Here is a 19,231-nt window from a genome sequence, read left to right as displayed (position 1 = left end):
AAGGTAAAAAAATGAGCTTTTTAAATCATTCCATAAATTCTGCAATTGTATTTGCTGCAGAGGAAATTGGAAGTTTTCTTCTTTCTCGCAATGCTTTTGCTTTTTCTTTCTTTTCTTTTTCTTTCTTCTTTCCTCCCTCCCTCCCTTTGTCTTTTCTTTCTTTCTTTCCTTCCTCCACCTTTCTTTTTCTTTCCTTCCTTCCTTCGTTCTTCCTTCCTTCCTCCCTTTCTTTTTCTTTCCTTTTTTCTTTCCTCCCTTCCTCGTTCTTCCTTCCTTTTCTTTTTTTCTTCTTTCATCCTTCCTTCCTTCCTTCCTTCCTCCCTTTCTTTCCTTTTTCTTCCTTCTTTCTTTCCTTCCTTCCTCATATTCCTTCCTTTTCTTGTTTTCTTCTTTCCTCCTTCCTTCCTCCCTTTCTTTCTTTCTTTCCTTTTCTTCCTTTTCATTTTCTTCCTTCCTCCTTCCCTGTCTTTCTCCTTTTCCTTCCTTCCTCCCTTTTCTTTTTCTTTCTTCTTTCTCTCTCTCTCTCTCTTCTTTCTTTCTTTCTTTCTTTCTTTCTTTCTTTCTTTCTTTCTTTCTTTCTTTCTTTCTTTCTTTCTTTCTTTCTTTCTTTCTTTCTTTCTTTCTTTCTTTCTTTCTTTCTTTCTTTCTTTCTTTCTTCCTTCCTTCCTTCCTTCCTTCCTTCCTTCCTTCTTTCTTTCTTTCTTTCTTCCCCTTCTCTCCTTCCCGACCTCTCTCCCTCCTTCGTCCTAAGTTTTTAATGTCTTTAAAACTTTCTCTAATAAACTTTATTCACGGCAAAGACAACAGGGCAGAACTGGGCGGCGCAGGCCTTCCTTCCCTTCCCTTTCCCACATCCAGAGCAGTCCCGAGGCCACCGCATCCTCCCGCTTCCCCTCGTTCGGCCGGCCTGCCTGCCTGCCTGCCTGCCGCCGAAGCCTCCATCTCGGCTAGGCACGCGCGCGCAGCGGCAGGGCGGGCCAGGCGAGGCCGTGGCTCGGGGACGGCGAGTAGGCCGCAGTCTGAGAGGCGGCCGAGGGAGGAAGCGAAAGGCGGCCACCCGCGGCTGCTCCGCTCCGCCTCCACACACACCCCACCCTCCCCCGGCAGGATGGCAGCGGCGGCGGCGGAGTCGGGGGCCGGGTCGGAGAAGCTGGTGTCGCCGGCCCTGCTCGGCTTCTTCGTCTACAACCCGCGGCTGGGCCCGCGAGAGGGCGAGGTGGGCGGGCGAGAGAAGGAGGAGAAGCGAGAGCCGGGACCCTCCAGCTGAGGGCGGGCAGGGGAGGCGGAGGAGGGCCGGCTGGGCCTTCCTCGGGGGGGCGGCTCTGAGGGCCAAGCCGGAGCGGAGGGACTGAACGAAGAGGCGGCCCTTTTCTCCGGACAGGCCGAGGCCCAGCCGGCAGGAGGGAGGGAAGGAGGAAGGGCCTGCATGGCTTGGTGTGTGGGGGGATGTTTATGCACAATTATTTTTGTGTTTGTGTGTGTTTTGTGTAACAAACTGGAGATACATAGATGGGGGGGGTGTCCCTTGTTATGGGACTATTTCAGTGGTGGATTTCAATTTTTTTTACTAACGGTTCTGTGGGCGTGGCTTGGTGGGCGTGGCAGGGGAAGGCTACTGTAAAATCTCCATTCCCACCCCACTCCAGGGGAAGGCTACTGTAAAATCTCCATTCCCACCCCACTCCAGGGGAAGGCTACTGTAAAATCTCCATTCCCACCCCACTCCAGGGGAAGGATACTGTAAAATCCCCATTCCCTCTCCAATCCAGGGGAAGAATACTGTAAAATCTCCATTCCCACCCCACTCCAGGGGAAGGATACTGTAAAGTCCCCATTCCCTCTCCAATCCAGGGGAAGGATACTGTAAAATCCCCATTCCCTCTCCAATCCAGGGGAAGGATACTGTAAAATCTCCATTCCCACCCCACTCCAGGGGAAGGATACTGTAAAATCCCCATTCCCTCTCCAATCCAGGGGAAGGATACTGTAAAATCTCCATTCCCACCCCTCTCCAGGGGAAGGATACTGTAAAATCCCTTACACTTTTTCACACACCTCTATACCTTTTCCCCTTTTGGATACATGTAACTTACATGCATTTACATATTGTATATATGTACACAGACACATGTATACTTTTTTTGTGTCTGCGTACATGCTGCAAATTCCTTCTTTTTCACAAAAAACTTCATATATATAGTTCAGAATGTTAACATTTTAGCACAATGTATCTTTTAAGGGCCCTAGTTCATAGACTTGTGAATTAATTTAAAATAGGTTAATATGTAAAACGCAGTAAGTTGTGAAGGCCTTGTATTTAAAGGTGCTGCACTGATATATTTAAAATAATGAATTAGGTGTTTTGTTTCTAACTTCAGGAAGAAAAAAAGATCCTCTTCTATTACCCAAATGAAGCAGAGAAAAATGAAAAAATCAGAAATGTTGGATTATGTGAGGCCATTGTTCAGTTTACAAGGTATTACACTGCCCAAGTCTGCATGTCTAGTATTTCATTTGTTTGGGGAAAAAAATGAAATTTACTTGGCTCTTTCCAGATTAAAAAAATAAAAAAGATTGCCCAGCTGATGATCAGATTAGATCTTTAAAATGTGTGGACTTCAACTCCCAGAATTCCCCAGTCAGCACTGGGGACAGCACCTGGCTAGGGAATTCTGGGAGTTCATTTAGCTTAAAGTTACCAAGGGGATGTGGTGGCTAAAACGCCGAGCTTGTCAATTGAAAGGTTGGCAGTTCAGCGGTTCGAATCCCTAGTGCCGCGTAACGGGGTGAGCTCCCGTTCCTTGTCCCAGCTTCTGCCAACCTAGCAGTTCGAAAGCACGTAAAAAATGCAAGTAGAAAAATAGGGACCACCTTTGGTGGGAAGGGAACAGCGTTCCGTGCACCTTTGGCGTTGAGTCATGCCGGTCACATGACCACGGAGACGACTTCGGACAGCGCTGGCTCTTTGGCATTGAAACGGAGATTAGCACCACCCCCTAGAGTCGGGAACGACTAGCGCAAATGTGCGAGGGGAACCTTTACCTTTTTGCCAAGGTTGAGAAACACTGAATTAGATCGTCCAACCTTCTTTTTTCTCAATTATACCTTCCATGACTTGACTATGAAAATGTTCATTCTTGGTTCATACAGTATTTTTTTCGCACATTAACATCCCCCCCCCCCAAATAGGTGTTTGTGAAAAGCATGGACAGGACCAATGGCATGAACCTTGGCCAAAAATATTAAATTGTCTCATTTCTGTAATGATGACGTAACATTTGACATCTTGATGTTCCTGAGGCTCGTTACTGATGATCTCACATTTCACCTAAGACAATGTACCTACTTTTTTTCTGATTTGTTTTGTTTCCCCCCCCCCTAAAAAAAACCCTATGAAAAACAGAGGCAGGAAGAATAATAGAACTAAAATTGCCCTGTGAATTTCTTGGCTAATTAGGGTTTAAACTAAATTTCCCATCTTGATTTGTTTACATATTTCTTAAGCAAGGAGGTCTGAGAACACAGTGGGATTAATGGTTTCATCCTTTATGAGGAAATCATAGCTATAATGGATTACGTTATGTTCCCCTGGTCCCGATGGACATTTAATCTGAGCTAATTCATATAATATTTTTTCTTCTTCTTAGGACCTTCAGTCCTACAAAACCTGCAAAATCACTACATACCCAGAAAAATAGACAGTTCTTCAATGAGCCGGAAGAAAACTTCTGGATGGTTATGGTATATAAATGCGTGATGCTGTTCTTTTAAGCATTTGTTTCAGTAATATTTTTTTGAATGTCCTGTCAGATTTTTATACCCTTTATGCTGAAAATGTCTCTGGAACGGTTAACGGATGGATAATTAAACCATGTTATCAGACTCCAATAAGCGGGGGAGGGGTGAAGGGGGATGGACAGGAAAGGCAAAGAAATCAAAACTCAGCCTTCCATCCTTTCTAAGGTAGGTAAATTGAGGACCCAGTTGTGGGGGCAATAAGCTGACTTTGTATAAATGTACAAAAAGGATGAAGGCTATTGCTTAGCGCATTGTAAGTCTCTGGAGAAGAGCGGCATATAAATCAAAAACAAAACAAAACACAGGCCCCATTTCTAAGCTATGATTGTTAGAATTGGTGGATGCAATGAAACAGTTTAGGAGTCTGATGGAATAACTTGTTGGATGACAGTTTGACCAGAAGTTGTAGGAGAAGAAATGGTGCCATCTGGAGGCGGAGTCAAAAAAGTAATCAGCCTAGAATTCCCTACGTAGCCAGAAATGAATTCCACTGACCTTTATTCAGAGCCAAAATAGTGCTCAGCTCATCATCATTTGCCTGCTGCTCTCTAAAGGTTCTCAAAAGAGACTACAGAAGCTAAAACAGGCAAAACAAAATGGCTTAAATGAACTGTTTTGTACCATTTTCAAGGTCGTACGGAATCCGGTAATAGAAAAACACAAAGATGGGAAAACAGTCGTCGAATACCAAGAAGAAGAGCTGCTGGTAAGAATGAACTGTCACATTGGAAATGTTAGCAAATATATCCAGGTGTTGTTAAAGCACCTGAGGGCAGGACAAGAAGCAATGGATGGAAACTAATTAAGGAGAGAAGCAATTTAGAACTAAGGAGGAATTTCCTGACAGTGAGAACAATTAATCAGTGGAACTACTTGCCTCCAGAAGTTGTGAATGCTCCAACACTGGAAGTTTTTAAGATGTTGGATAACCATTTGTCTGAAGTGGTGGAGGGTTTCCTGCCTAAACGGGGTTGGACTAGAAGACCTCCAAAGTCCCTTCCAACTCTGTTATTCTATTCTATTCTATTCTATTCTATTCTATTCTATTCTATTCTATTCTATTCTATTCTATTCTATTCTATTCTATTCTATTCTATTCTATTCTATTCCATTCTATTCCATTCCATTCCATTCCATTCCATTCCATTCCATGAGTTGAACCCCTCAAGAGTCATACTTCTTTCTTTCTTCCAATATCTGTAAACAATTTCTGAAATTCTGTCCTCCAAAGTGCACCACCTTCCCCTAATTTTGCTTTTAAAATAAGGTGACAGCACAGCAGGGGGTCAGCTTTATGGCCCATAATAGAATAGAATAGAATTCTTTATTGGCCAAGTGTGATTGGACGCACAAGGAAGGGCTATTCTGCAACAGTGGCCATGATTCATATTTTTTTTTATCATTTGATCATATCAGTTTACTGCATTTTTCCCAGTCCCCAGCAAAAAACGCCCATTCAAATGAACGTGTTTGTTTAATGACCGTTGAAAAAAAGAAAATTATTTCCAGTCTCATGAATGCCTTGGCTAACTGCCGTAACAACTTATGCCAGGATTTCTGGTTCAATTATGGTCACAAGTCAAGGACGATCTGTATTGTGATCAATACCTATTCAGAAGCCAGACCCACTGATTCTTAAGTTTATTACATCTGGTTCCGATTTAATTGCACCTGGTTTTCATGAGTTGTTAAAACTTATTTCCCTGAAAAAGTTTTCTTTTGAAAACAGCAGTTACCGTATTTTCCGGAGTATAAGATGCACCTTTTTCCGCAAAAAAAGAGGGTGAAAATCTGGCTGCGTCTTATACTCCAAATGTAGCCCCTCCCAGCTTCTCAAATGGAGGTTTCAGAGGCTGAAAAAAGCATCAGAAATGAAGCTTCAGAAAAGAAGCCCCCAAACAGAGCTTCAGAAAAAAAGACTCCAGACAGAGCTTCAGAGGACTCAAACCCGGCTACCACGCGTCCAGTGGCAAAATTCTGTGTCGCAATGTCCACAAGAAAAAAAATTGGTTTCAGAATTATAGCTGTCAACTCGTGCCAATTTTTTGGAGACATCTATAACCATTTTTGGAACAATATATTTACTCACATATTTATCGGCTCTCCACTCGCGTAAATTAGGGAGTGACCCTAACGGTTTGAGATCATGTATTTTCTTAACAGGGATGGTATTATCCACTATTAATGTCAGTATTATTTTTTAATATATTGTATGTCTATTGCTGGTCGATGACCCTCATAAAGTTATATTCTATTCTAGATTGCTAGAAAAGTACCGATTGGCAATTTTGTTTTTGTTTGGTTTAAAAAAAAAAAAAGAGCCTCTGTAACTGAATGCATCCTTAGTCAAAATATCTGCCTTTGTCTTTTTGTGGTAATAACTTTCTGATTCTGGATCTCTTACAGGACAAGGTTTATAGCTCGGTGTTACAGCAATGTTACAACATGTATAAGGTCAGTTTTGCCATAATATTTGTTAATTAAGCTAGAGTGGGTAAAACAGCCTTTATTTCCCTAAAGTAAAATGAAATTTTGTTGTTGTTAGTTGTGAAGTTGTGTCTGACCCATCGTGACCCCATGGACAACGTTCCTCCAGGCCTTCCTGTCCTCTACCATCTTCTGGAGTCCATTTAACACCACACCAATTGCTTCAGTGACTCCATCCAGCCACCTCGTTCTCTGCCGTCCCCTTCTTCTTTTGCCCTCCATCGTTCCCAGCATTAGGCTCTTCTCCAGGGAGTCCTTCCTTCTCCTTAGGTGGCCAAAGCATTTGAGTTTCATCTTCAGGATCTGGCCTTCTAAAGAGCAGTCAGGGTTGGTCTCCTCCAGGACTGACCGGTTGGATGGCCTTGCAGTCCAAGGGACTCGCAGGAGTCTTCTCCAGCACCAGAATTCAAAGGCCTCCATTCTTTGGCGCTCAGCCTTCCTTATGGTCCAACTTTCACAGCCGTACATTGCAACTGGGAAAACCATCGCCTTGACTAGATGCACTTTTGTTGGCAGGGTGATGTCTCTGCTTTTTAGTATGCTGTCTAGGTTTGCCATAGCTTTCCTCCCCAGGAGCAAGCGTCTTTTAATTTCTTGGCTGCAGTCCCCATCTGCGGTGATCTTGGAGCCCAGGAAAATAAAATCTGTCACTACCTCCATTTCTTCCCCTCTATTTGCCAGGAATTGAGATGGTTGGATGCCATGATGCCATGACTTTGCTCCAATTTTTCCGAAGCAGCAGAAATACAAATCCAGCGCTGAATATTTATTGATCCTTATCCCGTGGCACGTTTCTTTCATATTATTTCTTGCCATGAACTATTCCATTTTTGTACCTGTGCCCTCCTGACGGCACACAGATTTTTAAAAAATGGATTATAATCTAGTCCGTAGATGAAAAAGAAAGAAAGGGCAAATCAGCACTTGCAGGTGATAATCACATTGGTTTGCAACGGGATGCCAAAGGAATGAATGAATGATTAAAACAAAGTGTGCTGTTGACTGTCATACATGTATTATTGATGTGATGCGTGCTATTTTTGGAATATATAGGTTGAGAGGTAAAGATGTCACCCATTAGCCATCAGAAATACAGAGTGTTTGTCATCTGTTTATGTAAATAGACTCCTAAGTGCTATGCAAGCATTATTCCTAAAATAATGGGAGTGTAATTTTTCCCTTGAATTCAGAGAAGCTGGAATCCCAGGACCAACATTCGGTTCAATGTTTATATCTTGAAAAACAAGCTATTAACTGATGATTTCATTAACCCATTATTATTTTTTTCCCTCTTGAAAATAACGATTAGCTTTTTAACGGCACATTCCGAAAAGCCATGGAAGATGGAGGCATCCGGGTTCTGAAAGAAAGACTGGAGAAATTCTTCCATCGGGTAAGACTATTTTTCCCTCTTATTATCTGAACAACAAGTGGATGTTTAAGGTGTTAGTACTTCTACTAGAGAAATATAAGGGATTGTCGATAGAAGAGAATATTTGTAGCTCAGGATTGAAATGTTCTCTCTGCTTGATGGTTTTCTGGCAGACGTTTTATGACCCAACTAGGGAACATCATCAGTGTTAGTTGGATCATGAAACTTCAGCAAGAAAACAACCAAGCTCAGAGAGCACCAAGGACCCCGTAGTTCTCCTCCTCCTTTCTACTCTCCTTCTCTTCTTTCCTCCTGTTTCTTATTCCTTTTCTTTTTTTCTATTCTTCCTTCTACTTTGCTACCGCCTCCTTCTCTTTCTCCTCCTCCTCCTCCTCTCCACAAACCCCACTCCTTCTGGCACTGATGAGGTTATCTATTTAGATCATGAATCATCTTCAAGAAAACAGCCAAGCTCAGAGAGAGCCAAGGTCTCCACATAATGGGTTAGGTCGGTAGGTAGGAAGGGAGGGAGGGAGGGAAGGAAGGGAGGAAGGAAGGAAGGAAGGAAGGAAGGAAACTTAGAACCCTGGCAAGATTCTATAGTAAGACAAGTGATAATATCCACTAGACTTTTAAAAAAAATGATCTCAGCGCTTACTTTCTCCTGTAACTATCGGGAGAACATTGATCAACTGATTATGTGTCATTAAGTCAGTGTCGACTTTTAGCGGCCACCTAGATAAATTTTCCCCATGACAATCTGTCCCTAATCGGGTCCTTCAGCTCTTCCTGCTTACTGCACAAGTCAAAAAGAGGGCTGTGAAAATATTTTACAGACCCCTCGCATCCTGGACATAAACTGTTTCAACTCTTACCCTCAAAACGACGCTATAGAGCACTGCACACCAGAACAACTAGACACAAGGACAGTTTTTTCCCGAACGCCATCACTCTGCTAAACAAAGAATTCCCTCAACACTGTCAAACTATTCACTAAGTCTGCATTACTATTACTATTAATCTTCTCATCGTTCCCATCACCCATCTTCTCCCACTTGTGACTGCATGACTGTAACTTTATTGCTTGTATCCTTACGATTTATATTGACTGTTTCCTAGTAGGATTCGATTGCTTATTTGCACCCTATGACTATCATTAAGCGTTCTACCTTATGATTCTTGACGAACGTATCTTTTATGTACACTGAGAGCTTATGCACCAAAGACAAATTCCTTGTGCGTCCAATCCCACTTGGCCAATAAATAAATAATTCTAATTCATTCTAAGTTCCGATGCTGGCCCCCATCACCACCGTAGTCAAATCCTTCCCCTTTGCCGCTGATCGTCCTCTTTCTCAAGACCTTTCCCTTCCCTTTGTGTTCCAGTACTTGCAAACGCTTCACTTGCAGACCTGCGATCTGCTGGATGTCTTCTGCGGCATCAGCTTCTTCCCGCTAGATAAGATGACCTACTTGAAGATCCAGTCGTTCATCAACAAGATGGAGGAGAGCTTAAGTCTCGTCAAGTACACGGCCTTCCTGTACAACGATCAGCTGATCTGGTGAGCACCCCGGAACGCTTTGGAGGAGCTCCCGCCGATGGCTCTCTCAGTGGAATGTGAAATACACATGATACCAGGATGAAGTAGGGCGCTTGTGTGCACACTCATGGAGCAGGATCTCCCTGGGCACGCTCGGCATTCTTCCCTGCACTCGTATGTCTCACCATAAGTGTAGGAATGTGCCAAGGATGGGACCTAGGCATAAGAAGGAGAAAATTCCCCTGTATTTCCCAGGCCACGGGATATATTATTTCCCCTGTCAGGCCACCTGGTTGTCCAAATATGATTTACGCTACTTCTAAAATTCTTAATCCAGCTGTCTTCTAATTGACTTTTGGCAGTCAAAGCAGAGGCTTTTAAGAGGAGACTGGGCAGCCACTTGTCTGAAATGCTATAGCGCAGTGATGGCTAACCTTTTTTTTTCCTCGGGCGCCAAAAGTGTGCTTGTGCGTGTGATAGCGCGCATGTGTGTGCCCAGACCCATAATCCAATGCCCCCCATGCATGCCCTGCCCCTCTGCGCAGGCACACGTGACCCCCCCCGTGCTCCCTCAGTCCCCCTTGAATCCATGCGCGACTCCCACACGCCCCGTGTTGGGCCTAGCAGGCCTCCCTGAAATCTCGAGGCCAGAAACGGCCCATTTCCAGTCTTCCGGTAGGCCCGTTTTTCACTCTCCCAGAACCTCCACATGAGCTGGGATCCAAAACGTGTTGCGTGGAGACTCCTGGGAGGGGAGGGGCGGCATGCGCGTGTGCCTCTCCCGCATGCGTGGCAGAGACCCGAAAATCAGCTGGCCGGCGGGAGGCGCGCACACATGCGCGGTGGAGCTGATCTATGGCGATGGCTCGTGTGCCCGCAGGAATAGCTGCGCATGCCACCTGTGGCACATGTGTCATAGGTTCGCCATCATGGCTGTAGGGTCTCCTGCTTTATTTATTTATTTATTTTATTTTTAAAATTTTTATACCGCCCCCTCTCCCGAAGGACTATAAACATTAAAATACTATAAAACAAAATTAAATTTATCTTTGGCTTCCCCCAATTTAAAACCCCTTACCCATAAAATTCACCAATTAAAATTTTTTAACCCAGCCCAGCTTGCTGAAATAAAAAAGTCTTCAGAGCTCGGCGGAAGGCGGAAGAGGGTTGGACTAAAAGACCTCCAGGGTCCCTCCCAGCTCTGTTTTCTCTGTTTCAATGTTCTCCCTTCATCTCCTGATATTTTGTCGTCTTTTTTCCTCTTCCTCTTTTTGTTTCCTTTTTCCGAAGCTGCTTCCAACTCCGTTATTCTGTTAGTTATTTTTCCTCAAATATACTAAAAAGATGGGTAAAACAAAGGAAGCCGAGCAGTTTTTGAGCAATGGGACTAGCTGAATAGCAGCCATCATTTTGGACATACACCATTGTGCCCAACTGCAAGCCAAGGGGGGGAAAAAAGGATGAAATGTTTTTTTTTTTTAATCCAATCCTCAGCCTCACAAAATCTTAAGTTTCTTTTTTTTCCCCCAAACTTGGAAGAACAAACTTCAATTTTGAAAGAAAGAAAGCCCATGCTTTCAACATCGAACAGTAGCTGATTTCTCCCCCCGCAAACTCTCTTTTGACCTCACGCAGAAAAAATGTTGGATTTTAAACAGAAACAAAGGAGGGGTGCTGCCTGCAGCCTGTAACAGAAACCAAAAGGCTTCTCTTCAGCTGTGTTTGCTTTCAGGGTGTTTATTGACACGGCACAGCTGCCGGGCGCCTCCAGTTTCATTTTTCAGAGCCAGCGCTCAAAAGGGTTTCCTATTCAGAAGCGATTAAGGAGCCGAGAGAAGAGGCTTAGATAAAAAGCGCTTGATAGAGAGCCCTGCATAAAATAATTAACCGATTCGAATGGGATTCTATTGAGGCTCCTCCAGGTTTTAGTAATAAAGCGTTGACTTCAGATTGGAGGCGTCTGTTTTACTTTAGTTCTCCACATTGACTAGTTAAATAGGTACCGCTAGCAGTTTGAAAGCATGCAAATAAATAAATAGATACCAATGGTGGGATTCAGAATTTTTTTACTACCAGTTCTGTGGGTGTGGTTTGGTGGGCATGGTTTGGTGGGCGTGGCCAGGGTGTGTGACAAGCAGTACTTGGCTTCCTGCACCCTCCTGGGAGGAAAAATGGGCTGCGGGGGGTACACACTGCCCCCCCACACCCCGTTTTGGGCCTAGTAAGCCTCCCTGCAGCCTCCTGGGAGCGAAAACGGACCGTTGGGAGAGCCTGCTGCCTGCTGTTTTGGGCCTAGGAGGCCTCTTGGGAGCAAAAACGGGCCGTGTGGAGACTCCGGGAAGGGGCGGGGCCAGCCAGCAATTTACCTACTGGTTCGTCTGAACCGGCCCAAACCAGCTGAATCCCACCACTAATAGGTACCACTAGCAGTTCAAAAGCATACAAATACGAGTACTACTAGCAGTTCAAAAATGTGCAAATGTGAGTAGATAGATACCACTAGCAGTTCGAAAGTATGCAAATGCGAGTAGATAAAGAAGTACCACTAGCAGTTCGAAAAGGTGCAAATGCAAGTAGATAAAGAGGTACCACTAGCAGTTCGAAAGTATGCAAATGTGAGTAGATAAATAGGTACCACTTTGGTGGGAAGGTAACAGTGTTCCATGCGTCTTTGGCGCACAGAATTGTCTTCAGACAACCCTGGCTCCCTCAGCCGAGTAACGGAGATGAGGACTGTGCCCTAAAATCAGACAGAATTGGGCAGGTGTAACTTTTTGCCTTTTTTAACTTCAACAGGAGTGGATTGGAACAAGAGGACATGAGGATTTTGTACAAATACCTCACCACCTCACTCTTTCCAAGACACATGGAACCTGAGGTGAGTTGGGTGTCCGGTCTTCCCCCGGAACATGCGGTGACCCTGGTTTAAAGAGAAACAACATCAGGCACAAGTCTGATTTGCTTAAAAAAAAACAAAAAAAAAAAACTCAAAATTTTCCTTGACTGTCTCTTTTGTTTCAGTTGGCCGGAAGAGATTCCCCCATCCATATAGAAATATCCGGAAATCTGCAACACTATGGAAGGTAGGCATTCCTTATCTCTAGTGTTTTTGCATGCCCAATGGAGTGTTCGGTCTGAGGGCTCCCTGGTCCTGTTTGTACCTCTTCCCACCACACCGGCACCACCTGCTGAGAAATGGCAGCATTGGTTTCCGCCATTTTGAAACGGCGCAAAAACTAATGTAAGGCTCGGAAAGCTTAACTTGCTTACATGGACAATAACAAAGTCCTCCCCAAACAGGAGAAAAATTGAAAATCCTGGCTTCTCCCCATAGATACGGCCTTTCCAATTTGGCCTGTTCTTATCTTGATTCACCCCCATGCCAAGTGACATCTGCAGCTACTGAAGATTGGCTCTCTTCCAGTCTGATTTAGAATGTTATAGAATAACAGAGTTGGAAGGGACCTTGGAGGTGTTCTAGTCCAACCCCCTGCTTAGGCAGGAAACCCTACACCACTTCAGACAAATGGTTATCCAACCTCTTCTTAAAAGCTTCCAATGTTGGAGCATTCACAACTTCTGGTGGCAAGTTGTTCCACTGATTAATTGTTCTCACTGTCAGGAAATTTCTCCTTAATTTTGGGTTGCTTCTCTCCTTGATTAGTTTTCACCCATTGCTTCTTGTTCTACCTTCAGGTGCTTTGGAGAATAGCTTGGCTCCCTCTTCTTTGGGGCAGCCCCTGAGATATTGGAAGACGGCTATCATGTCTCCCCTAGTCCTTCTTTTCATTAAAGTAGACATACCCAGTTCCTGCAACCGTTCTTCATATGTTTTAGCCTCCAGTCCCCTAATCATCTTGGTTGCTCTTCTCTGCACTCTTTCTTAATTTGCTTAATCTGCTTTCTTAATTTGCTTAATCTGCTGTTATTTATCCAAGACCGCTCTATGTTAAAAGCAAAGAAATGGAGAAGTGATCCATTTGGGAATCAGGTCTATAAAACGAAGCTGGATTTCTTGGGTTAGAAAGCTATAAAGCTGGTCTTTTGGGCCAAGGTCTTAAGAGTCGCACGTGGAACGATGGCCGTCTTTGCTTTTTAGGTTCCTGACTGGGCCTCTGAATTTGAATGACCCCGAAGCAAAATGCAGGTTCCCTAAAATATTTGTGAACACGGACGGTGCTTACGAAGAGCTTCATTTAATCGTGTATAAGGTAACCTTCCTCAATTCTCTTAAGAAGAGAATTTCTAACCCAAGAGAGGTGTTGATCCTCCAGAGAATTCAGTCATGTGGATGGAAAGGGGCTGTGCCCTAGGCCAGAGGTCAGCAACCTGCGGCTCTGGAGCCGCATGTGGCTCTTTCACCCCTCTGCTGTGGCTCCCTGTCACTCAAAATATGCGTCATAACCGCCAATGTGCGTCACCCGCTGGCACGCAATTTATTGAGCTTTCCAACTCTGCTGCCAGCTTCGCAGGCCGCTGGCGGGCCACACCCCCACCCCTTGGCCACACTAGCTAGGTGTCAGCGTCCCAGCACTGACATATATAAAGAGAGGAGAAACTTGAACTTTTGCCTACTAAATCCCTTTGAAGATTCTGTCTCCTCGGAGATGGGAGGTGGGGGGAGACATTCCTGTGATCTGACGAAGAAGAGATGGGGAAAGTGGCTTGGAAGATAGCCAATGAGAAGCAGAGAATTGGGGATCGGAAAGGGAGGGATTGGGGGGGGTAAAGGTCAGTACTGACCGCGAAAGAGCCAGGATCAGATCGCTGTGCTCAATAAAGAGAAAATTTCCTCAAAGATCGGCAGTTTTGGAAATTCATTTATTTTGAGATAGCATCGAAACCTGACACTAGGCTTGACGGTGGCTGGAGACCAATTTTGGGGGGTACCAGTCCTTCCCCTTCCACAATCGAAGTTATCCTTTCATCTCAAGAGAACATCCTCAAACTAGAAGTCTTTTGTTATGCTCGCTCGGGCCGACATTCTTCACTTAGCCATAGAGCCGGACTCTATAGTAACGAGATAGCTCAAAAACAGCTGATCAATCTTTTGTCCCTTCCAGGCAATGAGCGCAGCTGTCTGCTTTATGATTGATGGTGAGTATCAAATAATAATGGTTGAAATCACCGTTCCTGTCTCGGTTCCCCAAATCCCGTCCTTTGAACGTTCTCCGTGGCCGTTTGGATATGAGCGGCGATAATCCGTTCTCTGTAAAATTCCCAGAACCTTGTAATGAGAGAATGGTTTGATTCAACTCAACTCAAATCAAACCTTTATTGTCAATGCACAACATGCGTACAATGAAATTGATTCTCGCCTTCCTTCCCAACTCTTTCCCAGCCTCTGTGCAACCTACGTTGGATTTCTGCCGCCGACTCGATAGCCTCGTGGGCCCGCAGCTTACTGTCTTAGCTTCGGATATCTGCGAACAGTACAACCTCAAGAAAAGGGTGTCGGGGTCAGTTCCTTTTTTAAAAAAATTTTTGGCTGGAGGGAAGAGGGAACGGCACCTTCTGGCTGTTAACATTACTTGTCCCAGCTTCTGCCAACCTAGCAGTTCGAAAGCATTCTATTCTATTCTATTCTATTCTATTCTATTCTATTCTATTCTATTCTATTCTATTCTATTCTATTCTACTCTACTCTACTCTACTCTACTCTACTCTACTCTACTCTACTCTACTCCTATTCTATTCTATTCTATTCTATTCTATTCTATTCTATTCTATTCTATTCTATTCTATTCTACTCTACTCCTATTCTACTCTACTCTACTCTACTCTACTCTACTCTACTCTACTTTATTCTATTCTATTCTACTCTACTCTACTCTACTCTACTCTACTCTACTCTACTCTACTCTACTCTACTCTACTCTATTCTATTCTACTCTACTCTACTCTACTCCTATTCTATTCTATTCTATTCTACTCTACTCCTATTCTACTCTACTCTACTCTACTCTACTCTACTCTACTCTACTCTACTCTACTCTACTCTACTCTACTCTATTCTATTCTATTCTATTCTATTCTATTCTATTCTATTCTAGAAGAACCCATTCTGATATATCTGAAATGCATTTTCATCCTGCTCGCAGAAGGAACTGTGATGCCTCCTTTGATCTCTCGGTTCATCTCTTTCTTAGGTCCGAGAAGGAGCCTCAGTTTAAATTTATCTACTTCAATCATATGAATCTGGCCGAGAAGAGTACCATCCATCTGAGAAGGACGTCAACTGTCTCCCTTGGATCCGTCCATCCTGACTTGATGAAGATCCTTGGTGATATCAACAACGACTTTACGAGGTGATCTATCTTCTTTTATCTCCACCAACTCCCATATTTTTCAGAGTATAAGTCGCTCCGGACGATAAGACGCCCCTACCTTTTTGGGGGGAGGAAAACAAGAAAAAGAAATCTGCCTCTGCCTCCCAGCAATTTTGCCTCCTTGCAGCAAACAGCCTGCTTTACTTTCATTTTCGTTTTCAGCATAGCTTGATTAGCACAAGGAAACAAAATCTGCTCCCAGCAATCTACCTCCTTGCAGCAAGCAGCGGAGGCCCGCGCAGCAATAGGCAATGGGAATCCCTGCAGCCTGAAACAGCTGAGAGTCGGGAGGCCAATCCAACCGACAATCAACTTGTGCTAATCAGGCTGTGCTGAAGCTGAAATGGGCTGTTTCTTCTTGCTGTTGGCTGCAAGGAGGTAAATTGCTGGAAGGCAGAGGCCAAAGGGTAAGGGCCAGTGGGTGGGCGGGGCTACATTCGGTGTATAAGAAGCACCCAAATTTTCATCCCCTTTTAGGGGATGAAAAGGTGCATCTTATACTCCGAAAAATACGGTATTTTATCGCTCTCCTAATCGTTTCAGATGCAGGATGAATCATATTTCCTTTTTTGACCAACATTTGTTCATGACTTATCCTAAGCCTCTTTTCAATGGAACTGGCATTTCCAACAGTGCCAGTGGGCATCAAGAATGTCTCGGGGACTTTCCAAGAAAATAAAATTGGGGTCTGTGAGTTGGTTAGTCTCCTTGTATATGGGTGTTTTCTACTGTGCCACACACATCAGGGCAGCCACTTTGTGTGTGAGTGCCCAAAATGTTGAAAATCACAGTTTTTAATCCCCAAATCTGGGACCGAGCAAAAAACAAAACTTGCTTCTTCAGAGGATATTTCAGGCTTGGTGCAGGGGTGAAATCCAGCAGGTTCTGACAGGTTCCGGAGAACCGGTAGCGGAAATTTTGAGTAGTTCGGAGAACCGGCAAATACCACCTCTGGCTGGGCCCAGAATGGGGAGGGAATGTGGATTTTGCAGCATCCTTCCCCCAGGAGTGGGGTGGGAATGGAGTTTTTGCAGTATCCTTCCCCTGGACTGGGGTGGGAATGGAGATTTTGCAGTATCCTTCCCCTTAGAGTGGGGTGGGAATGGGGATTTTGCAGTATCCTTCCCCCTGGACTGGGGTGGGAATAGAGATTTTGCAGTATCCTTCCCCCTGGAGTGGAGTGGGAATGGGGATGTTGCAGTATCCTTCCCCTGGACTGGGGTGGCAATGGGGATTTTGCAGTATCCTTCCCCCTGGACTGGGGTGGGAATGGGAATTTTGCAGTATCCTTCCCCTGGGCTGGGGTGGGAATGGGGATTTTGCAGTATCCTTCCCCTGGAGTGGGGTGGGAATGGAGATTTTGCAGTATCCTTCCCCTGCCACGCCCACAGAACCGGTAGTACAGAAATTTAAATTTCACCACTGGCTTGGTGTATTTATGAACTGGCTCACAATCGATCTGACCTACGTTGCTCTTGAACAAGCTGAATGTAGTATTTGGTTGAAGATCACAAAGAAGTCCGAGGTATAGGCTACACTGGGAAGTTAAGACACACACACAGAAACCACAGAGGGAAAAAGGGAAGAGTAAAGCACTTAGTTGCTAAGAAAATGTTGTGGCTGTTTTTGGTTCAATCCTCAATTGATTAGCTGAGCTTGGTTGTTTTCTTGAGATGTTTCATTACCCAAGTAGGTAATGCTTGCACTGATGTTGCTACCTAGTTGGGTAATGAAACTTCTGCAAGGAAATAACCGAAGCTCAGAGAACACCAAGGAATTCACAGTCTTCCTTCTCCTTCTCCTTCTCCTTCTCCTTCTCCTTCTCCTTCTCCTTCTCCTTCTCCTTCTCCTTCTCCTTCTCCTTCTCCCTCTCCTTCTCCATCTCCTTCTCCATCTCCTTCTCCCTCTCCTTCTTCTTCTCCTTCTCCCTCTCCTTCTCCTTCTCCCTCTCCTTCTCCCTCTCCTTCTCCATCTCCTTCTCCCTCTCCTTCTCCTTCTCCCTCTCCTTCTCCCTCTCCTTCTCCTTCTCCATCTCCTTCTCCCTCTTCTTCTCCCTCTCCTTCTCCCTCTCCCTCTCCTTCTCCTTCACCTTCTCCCTCTCCTTCTCCTTCTCCTTCTCCATCTCCTTCTCCTCTCCACAATCCCTTCTCCCTTCTAGCACTGATAATGTTACCTACCTGGGTAATGAAACATCTGCAAGAAAATAACCAAGCTCAGAGAGCACCAAGGACTTCACAGCCCTCCTCTTCCTTCTCCTCCTCTTCCTCTACGTAATCCCCACTCTCTTCTAGCACTGATGACGTTACCTAGTTGGGTAATGAAACGTATGTAAGAAAGCCACCAGGCTCCCTCCGAGACCACCAGTGATCTCTCCTTTCAACCCTGAGCTACGGATATTTTCTTTTATCGGAATCTGATCTGCTTCTTGTTCAAAGGGTGGACGATGACGAAGAAATCATTGTGAAAGCCATGAGCGACTACTGGATTGTCGGCAAGAAGTCGGATCAGCGGGAACTGTACGTTATTTTGAATCAGAAAAACGCCAACCTGATTGAAGTGAACGGTAAGGAACACAGAAATTGTCCGGCTTTAATCTACTGGGAAATCCTAATCATTTGCCTGTTCGGCGTCGTTTTCAATCTAGAACCATTGTTGCGAAGCATGAGAGAAGAGCAATGAGGAGGCGGTTGTAAGTTTTGAGGCAGAAGAAACAGAAGGAAATGCAGATGTGAGCGAGGCAGGCCTAGAATTTGCATTTGGTTCAGTTATGTGTAGCATAGCAGAGTAACCGAGTTGGAAGGGACCTTGGAGGTCTTCTAGTCCAACCCCCTGCCTAGGCAGGAAACCCTACGCCACTTCAGACAAATGGTTATCCAACCTCTTCTTAAAAACTTCCAGTGTTGGAGCATTCACAACTTCTGGAGGCAAGTTGTTCCATTGATTAATAGTTTTGATTGTCTCCTTAGGATATCCTGCTTTCTAGCGAATATAAATCGCGCGGCACAGCTGATCGTGGGAAATACTGATTCACCCGAACCGGTAGCATTTTTTAACTCCCGGTTCGCCCGAAACCGGTAGCATTTTTATTACCGGTTCGGACGAACCGGTCCAAACCGGTAGCATTTCAGCCCTGCTTGGAACCAAAGAAATAATACAAAGGTAGACAGCCTTTAGGAAATCTGCTAAAGATACTTTTTATGTCTTGCCAATGGTAACTTTTCAACAACAATACTTCATTCTTTTAAGCTTTAGAACTCCCTCCTTTCTCCCCCTTCAGAAGAAGTAAAGAAACTCTGCGCGACCCAGTTCAACAATATCTTCTTCTTGGATTGATCGGCAGCCCCGGCTCTCATTCTTTGAAGATGGCTTCAAGACCCCCCCCCCCCAAAAAGGTGTAATTTGTTTACTGGGACCAGTTCATCGCGTCGTATTAGTGGCTGGCCTAATGACAATAGTAAAGCAATACTTGCTGCGTAAGAATCCACTTTCTACAAAAACTGTTTGCTCTCCGACCGGACCGGATTTTCTTTTGTTTGTTTTTTTTAGATTTTAATGTATTTATGTTCAAATCGATTAAAATTGGTCAGAAGGAAACCTGCGTCATTCGGTGTCTCTGTTCGTCACTGCGTAACTTTACTTGAATAATAAAACTTTATTGTTACCACTTGAATCCTCTTTCTGCTCTTTGTTACAAAATAAAATGG

The 19,231-nt window shown here is 44.4% G+C and overlaps 1 protein-coding gene across 3 annotated transcripts; it reads left to right on the top strand.

Annotated features, from left to right (window-relative positions):
* Positions 1-975: 975 nt before the first annotated feature.
* Positions 976-19,197, top strand: CCZ1 (CCZ1 homolog, vacuolar protein trafficking and biogenesis associated). 3 transcript variants are annotated; one of them, XM_070954812.1, is made up of 15 exons: positions 982-1,216; positions 2,379-2,476; positions 3,648-3,741; positions 4,430-4,504; positions 6,205-6,252; positions 7,595-7,678; positions 9,044-9,219; positions 11,995-12,076; positions 12,220-12,281; positions 13,298-13,409; positions 14,262-14,295; positions 14,540-14,657; positions 15,348-15,506; positions 17,963-18,090; positions 18,805-19,197. In XM_070954812.1, exons 1-15 carry the CDS (start codon positions 1,109-1,111, stop codon positions 18,858-18,860), a joined length of 1,434 nt encoding a protein of 477 aa, XP_070810913.1. In that variant the 5' UTR covers positions 982-1,108; the 3' UTR covers positions 18,861-19,197. The 3 variants fall into 3 exon arrangements, with proteins under 3 accessions (XP_070810914.1, XP_070810913.1, XP_070810915.1); XM_070954814.1 differs by lacking the exon at positions 982-1,216 and adding an exon at positions 1,346-1,434; XM_070954813.1 differs by lacking the exons at positions 17,963-18,090; positions 18,805-19,197 and adding an exon at positions 17,686-17,941 and having other exon boundaries at positions 976-1,216.
* Positions 19,198-19,231: the final 34 nt, after the last annotated feature.

This window comes from Pituophis catenifer, unplaced genomic scaffold (genome assembly GCF_029215685.1).
Source record: "Pituophis catenifer annectens isolate HBS135680 unplaced genomic scaffold, rPitCat1.0.hap2 SCAF_16, whole genome shotgun sequence".
Classification (NCBI taxonomy): Eukaryota; Metazoa; Chordata; class Lepidosauria; order Squamata; family Colubridae; genus Pituophis; species Pituophis catenifer.
The sequence above is the reverse complement of the archived record's forward strand: the minus strand, read 5'-3'. Positions and strand labels throughout refer to the sequence as shown.

What these genes read in the sequence shown, in the direction of transcription:
- CCZ1 (XM_070954812.1), top strand. Translation starts at nt 1,109, where the DNA reads ATGGCAGCGGCGGCGGCGGAGTCGGGGGCCGGGTCGGAGAAGCTGGTG. An exon ending in ACCAAGAAGAAGAGCTGCTG is followed by an intron (nt 4,505 to 6,204) that starts GTAAGAATGAAC and finishes GATCTCTTACAG; the next exon opens with GACAAGGTTTATAGCTCGGT. An exon ending in CAAGACACATGGAACCTGAG is followed by an intron (nt 12,077 to 12,219) that starts GTGAGTTGGGTG and finishes CTTTTGTTTCAG; the next exon opens with TTGGCCGGAAGAGATTCCCC.